The following is a 7,551-nucleotide window of genomic DNA, read 5'->3' as shown; positions in this document are numbered from 1 at the left end:
ATATAAGAAATCTTTGACAATGTAGTTTGGTACTCGGAAAAGTTTTTATAAAAAGTCGCTGAAATTGCTTCTCATTTTGGAACATTTACGGGTGGAACTTTAAAACTTTCGTCCACAACCTTGTTAAAGGGGTGGGGCTAGATTAAGCCTCGCCTTTCAGTTTATGTTTAAATTAAAACTCTAATTGCAAACAAACTGGAAGGACCTTGTTAATCAATGCTTAGTATCAAATGAATACAGCCAAAAACAAAGCTCAAAGTAGGAAAGGTAATGCGAGGATCAAAATAATGGGGATGGCGTAGTGGGAGCGCTTTAGTGATGGCAAAGCCTTACCTGACGAGAACTGTTGGTGGCGCTATTCCAAATTGAGATACACACAAAAAGACAAACAGACCTGTGTGGATGTGATGGACAGATAGAGGTAAGATTGTTTATTTTTCACAATTTACTCAAACAGTCAAATAACGACTTTAATAATCAAATCATGGAGATGTGAGCATTGGATCAGAGCTTATTTTAGTATATTTATAAGCACACGTACACGATCAGACGATGTTCAATGACCACAAAATGTGTAGTTCAAAACTCACTTAGTATTTGTTGTGTGGGCTAGGACAACGACAACACTACACATCACAGCAGCTGTGAGTGAGTTTCAGTTTGACCCTTGCTCATATGGTGAGACCTGGGGAGTCGGTGTGGGTGAATTGATAACCCTCCTCTCAGCTCTGGACGGACCGGCAGGGGGGACATGTCGACAGGTTGAACTACCATTTTACAAAAGGAATACATGTAGTAAGCCTTTTTCATAAATGAAAATTTTCAATCGCGTGAATTCCACTCAACTGATCAGATTGGTAGTACTCAAGTAGGAGATTTTATGAGGGACCCCACCCGTGTTTTTTCAGTCCCCTTCACCACATATACAAATTCTTTGGTGTGCCAAGGGCCCCACACACCCCCTCAGATGGAGCAGACCGTGTTTTCAGTTGCAAGCTCGTGGGAGACGGGGCTCTGCTGTCCCCCACGGCCTGTACCCTAGAGAAGGCCTCAGATTTTGGACAATGAGGTTCGTTCCGCTAATATTAATAGTGGAGACAATAGTTTGAGGAGTAGCACCCCCCCCCCCCCCAGTTGCGTCAAATGAAACTGATTACATCCCTGTGTGTTAAGAATCATTTCAAGAAAGAACTGTTTTTTTTATAAGGTTGGTCATCTTATTTCAATTATCCATTTTATAAACAGATTTAACTTTCGTCGATGTGAGTTGATGAGATCATCATGGGGCGCTCTTCAAAAGACAAGAGAGACATCTATTATCGATTGGCCAAGGAAGAAGGCTGGCGAGCTCGTAGCGCTTTCAAACTGCTTCAGATCAACGAGGAATTCAACATTTTTAAAGGTAGGGCCAGTTATATGATAATAATACTTTACAAATAAAAACAACACACCAATACATGGGACACTTTTCTTTACAAAAGTTGTAGACTCTGGGATTAAAAATTTCTTTCATGTTACCCCACCATGCAGGCGTATTTGTTGCTGAAAAGTAACTTTGTATTTTGAAGCCATTAATAGTTTGTTTTGTCAGTGAAAGTCAATTTGGAAAAACCCCATATAAAGAGGCTCTCTCATAGACGTTACAGATTTTAAGTCATGTTTCTCAAGTTCAATCACACCGTTGGAAAGCTGTTGATTGTAACAACTGATCACAGCCCCACATGTATGCCCAGTCCTCCAAAGTTCATGTAAACTGGTTTAAATAATTGAACAGAGAAAAAAAGGTGCTCAATAAACAGCCACTGGGTTTGTTCTCGTTGTTATGACTGAGTGTCACATCTGAATGGTTCAGTGCACTGGACTCAAGTTCTGGTGGCTTAGTCGTCAAGGTGTGGGTTCTGCTTCCAGTCATGACACTTAAAGGAACACATTGCCTTGGATCGGTCAAGTTGGTCTTTGAAAAGCAATTGTAAACGTTTGTTATAAAATGCATCAATGGTTAGAAAGATGTTTTTAAAGTAAAATACAATGATCCACACACATTTGCTTTGAAATTGCGTGGTTTTCCTTTTACTTTGCGAACTAACACGGTCGGCCATTCACGCAATTTTGAGTGATACTTGTGTGGATCATTATATTTTTCTTTTAAAATATCTTTCTAATCATGCATTTGATAACAAACGGTTACAAACGCTTTTCATAGACCAGCTCGACCGATCCAAGGCAACGTATTCCTCAACTATCCTCTCCACCCGGCCAAGGTGTAAATGTGTACCGGTATATCAGTAATTGGCAGAGGTGGTCCTTGCGTTTGATTTAGCTTGATGTGCTACATACTAGGAAGCTGGGATGGTTAAGGAATAAAATATATGGCCCAATGAACATTAACTATAGTTGTTCATAAGCCATGCATGTCAAAATTTGCAGGTACTTGCCCTTAAATATCCATCATTATTATGAGCGTGCTTTTGTCAACTTCAGGATGGCTTATGATTTATTCTTTATTATACAGGTGTTAGCAAAGCAGTTGATCTGTGCGCAGCTCCTGGTAGTTGGAGTCAAGTCCTGAGTAGAAAACTCAGGTAAGTTGTGTCTCGTTTGTTCTGTGTTTGGTGTTACTTTCTCTGTTTGTTGTCTTTAACTGCCCAGAGAAGGTGGGCTCGTGGAGGAGTCTTAACTGACTAGTGTATTTTTTAAAACCTTTTTTTTGTAAATAGAGACACTCTATTTTTCACTTTTTTAGACAGAGCGATGCGGACAAGGCAGAGGTCAAGATTGTAGCAGTTGACCTTCAGGCCATGGCTCCTCTAGCAGGGGTCATTCAGCTGCAGGGGGATATAACAAAGGTGAGAATCCGGAAAATGCTTTCCTTCTATCTGTGACTTTACAGACTCCAACGGTAGGGATAGGCATGTAAGCCCAGTTCATACTTCATGCTTAAGTGAAATGGCATCAAGGTTTGCTAAGTGGTTTCCGTCCCTTCCTTTCACCTATGTGGACCCTATTTCATTTAATTTCTTTTACTGTTAATGTGAAGCCACTCGCCAAAGCAAACTTAATCACTGAATTGACCAAGAACCCAATGGAGAGAAGACAAGGAAGGAAGTTTCAGTGTTTAGATGTGGGAGGAAATCCACAGAGAATCATTCCACGGGAAACCCGTGCAGTCAGTGAGGGACTGTAAACCCAATCCACATAGTTGCCCCCAGCATGATTCAAACCCAGGGTCCATCCAAGAGGTGGAAGTTGAGGAAAGATACCACTACGCCGACCCGACTACCCCAGTCCTATATATGACTCTTCCTCTGTGCTGTACACAGAACCAGAGTGCTAGATATGAGGGTCCGTTTCTGGGGCGGACAAATTTCAGAGCTCCATGATTCTCCAAGAAGAAGAAACATTATGACTCTTCCTCTGTGCTGTACACAGATACAGAGTGCTAGATATGAGGGTCCGTTTCTGGGGCGGACAAATTTCAGAGCTCCATGATTCTCCAAGAAGAAGAAACATTCACCTGTTAACTTCATCACAATTTTCTTGGGGCTGTTGGATAGTGTTAGAATAATGTCTGTGGTACAACCAAAGTGTTCTTTTTGTGCATGCAGTGCAGTTGGTTGCCCCCAAGATGCCTGTAAAGATTGCCCTGTCTGACATGGCCTGAAGGGTTACAAGACAAAGAACCAAAGCTGTTTTTTTTCTTAAACCAGTTTAGATTTTTGACGAAACAATCGGTAAACAATATTATTTGTTGTTGTTTCATCACCAGGAGTCAACAGCTAATGAGATCATTAGTCAGTTTGAAGGAGAGCAGGCTGACTTAGTAGTGTGTGACGGGGCACCAGATGTAACAGGACTTCATGACATCGATGAATATATACAAGCACAGCTCCTTCTTGCTGTAAGGTTTCTTTCTTGTGACTTTGTAAATTGTTTACACCTTTAAAAGTACTACATCTTGGTTTTTTTAAAAACTGTCCATGCCCACCTATGGTATAATTTTTGTACGACCTTTGTAGAGCTTCTTGAGTAATCATTTTCTTTTGATATCATCATTGCCACAATACAACTCTGACTTGACAAAGATAAGACAACAAAGGTTCTTGTAATTAGTTTCTTGATTTGATGTTGGCGAGTGGTAAAATTGCGTAGCCACTGACCGTGATTCGTAGAACCTCTGTCATGGTATGCTGGAATCGCAGAAGGCTTTGACTTGTTTCCCAAGGAGCTGTATAGGACTTCACTTGGAAATAACTTCGCTCGTAAAAAATTAAGTTGGTCTTTGATTTCTTTTTGCTTTTAACAGGCGCTTAATATCACCACTCATGTCCTAAAGACTGGAGGAACGTTTGTTGCAAAGGTACATTTTGAATTTTTTCTTTTTTTAAAATCCTACTCATTTACATGGTGTTACCCATTGCAGCAAAACACTGCAGTGTTTCAAATCCAACCTATTATGAGTTTTGTTCTACCAAAATGAGTTGTTTTCAAATCTTAACACCCCTGACAAAGGGAGTGCCCCTAGCTACACCACTGCACCCTAAATGATGGCATGATCTGTTTTCTACATCTTAGATATTTCGTGGCAAAGACGTCACTCTCCTCTACTCACAACTCAAGATCTTCTTCCCGAATGTGACGGTCGCCAAGCCGAGAAGTAGCAGAAACTCAAGTATAGGTGAGAAACGTGGTCTCCCTCTGTGAAACTGAGAGGTTGTGGTGTCTTTTCCTCGCCTTCCACCTCTGTGCCCCAAGTTCAAATCTCGCTGGCGGCATAGTGTTAGTTGACTTTTTCAGTCCCTGATTGCATGGGTTTTCTCTGGAATAATTCTGTGGTTCTTCCTTCCTTTTCGTTTTTGAGTTGATCATTTTAAACGTCAGTTCAAAGTTTCTTGAAAACTGAAGGATTGGTCTTTACTGTCAGGCGGTCGGGTTGGCATTGTGTTTTTTTTTTTTCTCTCTTGCCTTCCACATCTAGGACCCCGGTTCGAATCCTGCCTGGGGCCCTGTGTGGATTGGGTTTTCAGTCCCTACCTGATTTGCATGGGTTGCCAAGGATTAATTCGCTGGGGTTTTCCTCCCCGCTATAAAAGTGAAGCTTCCTTCCTTGTCTTCTCTCCTTTGGGATTCTTGGCTATCGTGAATTAGTTCGCTTTTCTGAGAGTTCTTGGCTTCACAACCAGATTTTATAAATGAATATAAAGTTCTGTGTCCAATTGTTTACTTTTAATTGTTAATTTAATTCAGTTGTTTTTCTTCTTCTTTGCAGAAGCGTTTATTGTTTGCCAGGGCTATGCTCCGCCGGCTGGCTACAAACCCAACATGTCTAATCCACTACTCGATCAACGTTATAGTAAGTCCAACAATTTAACTGCAACTCTGCAAACATTTTCTGTTTCTTCATCTTTCTAGGCCACAAATAATTAACAGAGAAAAAGCTCCCTAGATAGGCCACTATCATTGCTCAAACAATGGAATCAGGTTAAGTTTTACGCGCAGCGCACAACTCTCAGCCAATGAAAGATCTTCATTGACCTCAACCGAGGGCGCTGTTTTGGCTTGTGGTGTCGTCAAATGCAAGGGGTCTATAGAACTTAAAAAGGTTTGATTTAATTTAAAAATAAACTCTTTGCTCAAGTTTTTTCTTATTTTTGATACAGCCGAGACTTGCACGGTAATATACCATGTTTCTTTCAACAGTCCCTACTACCTTTGGAAATGGTCATTTGAAATTATTGATAATTTAATTTTGTTTCCTTCCCCAGATGTAGATTTCAACAGCCTAGAGGGACCAAACAGAGTAATTGTACCGTTCTTAGCGTGTGGTGACCTCAGCGCCTACGACTCGGACAAAACCTATCCACTAGAGGTAAGAGGAATGTCGTATATAACACAGTGCCCAATTTCATAAAGGTGTTAACCGGTAAGCAAGTTTTTGTTCTAACTAAACAATGTAGAACAAAAACATACAGTTAGGGCGTTTACCGGTAAGCAAGTTTTTAAAATTGGGCCCTGTGTTATGTTGCCTGAATGCTCGATATGATTTGTTAGCAGGTGTTCGCATTCACAATGGCTTTGGATTGTTTCATCACTAATCTGCTTACAAGAACTACCAGCAAGCAGCTACTTGTGCTTCGCTCACTGTAAGCAGCGTTTATGAAATATTAATTGTACTAATGGCCACTCAATGAGCAGAAAACACCTGCTGACAAGCATTATAAAATTGAGCCCAGGTCCCACTGTTCAAATATGCGAAAGACTTGCATAGTATTTTGACAATCACAAGAACCCGACTATTGTTTTAAAACTGAACTTTAAAGAAACTGCAAGCCCAACCCTTGTTGACGGTGTTTGATCATGTTGATTTGATGAAAGGCAGTGAACACTATTGGTAATTATTTAAAATAATTATTAGCACAAAACCTTACTTGGTGACGAGTAATGGGGAGAGGTTGATGGTATAAAACATTGTGAGAAACGGCTCCCTTTGAAGTGACGTAGTTTCCGAGAAAGAAGTAGTTTTCCACAAATTTGATTTTGAGACCTCAGATTTAGAATTTGAGGTCTCGAAATCAACCATCTAATTGCACACAACGATTGTGTGACAAGGGTGTTTTTTCTTTCATTATTGTCTCGCAACTTCGACGACCAATTGAGCTCACATTTTCACAGGTTTGTTATTTTGTGCACATGTTGAGATACACCAACTGTGAAGACTGGTCTTTGACAGTAACCAATAGTGTGCAGTATCTTTAACAGTAATTTGTTTTTTCTTCTTTCTTTGCTTAGCTTGAACCGGGTGCAGGTTACTCCTATCATCCTCCGATGCAAGCACCGATAGATCCACCCTACAAGACCGCCTGCTACCTCAAGAAAACTGACAAGCTGTCCAAACCGGATGTTGCCGGTTCAAACCAGTCCACACCAGTAGCAGCAGCAACCAGTTCCAGCCAGTCAGAACTAGATGAAGTGTTGAGTGTGTCCAGTGTGGATGACACAAGTACCAGGCAGTCAGAGATAGACATTCAAGCAAGTACGACGTAGTCGATGGTATGCTTGAATTGTGCACAGCTGGTTCAAACCGGTTTGAGCTGGATATCAGCTGCAACCAAATCCAGCCAGTCAGAACTAGATGAAGAGGTGAGTGTGTCCAGTGTGGATGACACTAGTGCCAGGCAGTCTAAAACAGATACAGACATTCCAGCAAGTACAACGTAGTCAATGGTGAGCTTGAGTTGTGCACAGCTGGTTCAAACCGGTTTGAGCCGGATATCACCAGTGTAAGTGCACCCCTTCTTCATGTTCTTTGTATGACCATAGCAATGTTTCTCTGAATGCCTCAAAATTGCACCGTTTTCCTTTTACCTCGTCAACTAACACGGTATAAATGGCAGACCAAGTTAGTTGGCGACGTAAAAGGAAAACCGTGCTATTTTGAGTGATACTTGTGTGGATAGTTATATTCTACTTTTAAAACATCTTTCTAATCGTATGCATTTCATAACAAATGGTTACAAACGCTTTTTATAGACCAACTCGTCTGATCCAAGGCAA

General features: G+C 41.0%; 1 protein-coding gene across 2 annotated transcripts; it reads left to right on the top strand.

Annotated features, from left to right (window-relative positions):
• Window positions 1-379: 379 nt before the first annotated feature.
• On the top strand, window positions 380-7,073 carry LOC117302293 (putative tRNA (cytidine(32)/guanosine(34)-2'-O)-methyltransferase). Of its 2 annotated transcripts, none has more exons than XM_033786169.1 (10): window positions 380-421; window positions 1,246-1,402; window positions 2,513-2,582; window positions 2,744-2,846; window positions 3,767-3,898; window positions 4,304-4,357; window positions 4,573-4,675; window positions 5,267-5,350; window positions 5,817-5,866; window positions 6,787-7,073. In XM_033786169.1, the coding sequence occupies exons 2-10, from the start codon at window positions 1,282-1,284 to the stop codon at window positions 7,039-7,041; spliced, it is 972 nt and encodes a 323-aa protein (XP_033642060.1). In that variant the 5' UTR covers window positions 380-421; window positions 1,246-1,281; the 3' UTR covers window positions 7,042-7,073. The 2 variants fall into 2 exon arrangements, with proteins under 2 accessions (XP_033642060.1, XP_033642059.1); XM_033786168.1 differs by having other exon boundaries at window positions 5,763-5,866.
• The last annotated feature ends 478 nt before the right edge of the window (window positions 7,074-7,551 follow it).

Source organism: Asterias rubens, chromosome 18 (assembly GCF_902459465.1).
Source record: "Asterias rubens chromosome 18, eAstRub1.3, whole genome shotgun sequence".
Lineage (NCBI taxonomy): Eukaryota > Metazoa > Echinodermata > Asteroidea > Forcipulatida > Asteriidae > Asterias > Asterias rubens.
The sequence above is the reverse complement of the archived record's forward strand: the minus strand, read 5'-3'. Positions and strand labels throughout refer to the sequence as shown.

Bases quoted from the DNA above. Each gene is read 5' to 3' on its own strand.
- LOC117302293 (XM_033786168.1), top strand. From the start codon at position 1,282: ATGGGGCGCTCTTCAAAAGACAAGAGAGACATCTATTATCGATTGGCC. The intron at 4,358-4,572 runs GTACATTTTGAA...TCTACATCTTAG, and splicing joins GAGGAACGTTTGTTGCAAAG to ATATTTCGTGGCAAAGACGT. The intron at 5,867-6,786 runs GTAAGAGGAATG...TTCTTTGCTTAG, and splicing joins ACAAAACCTATCCACTAGAG to CTTGAACCGGGTGCAGGTTA.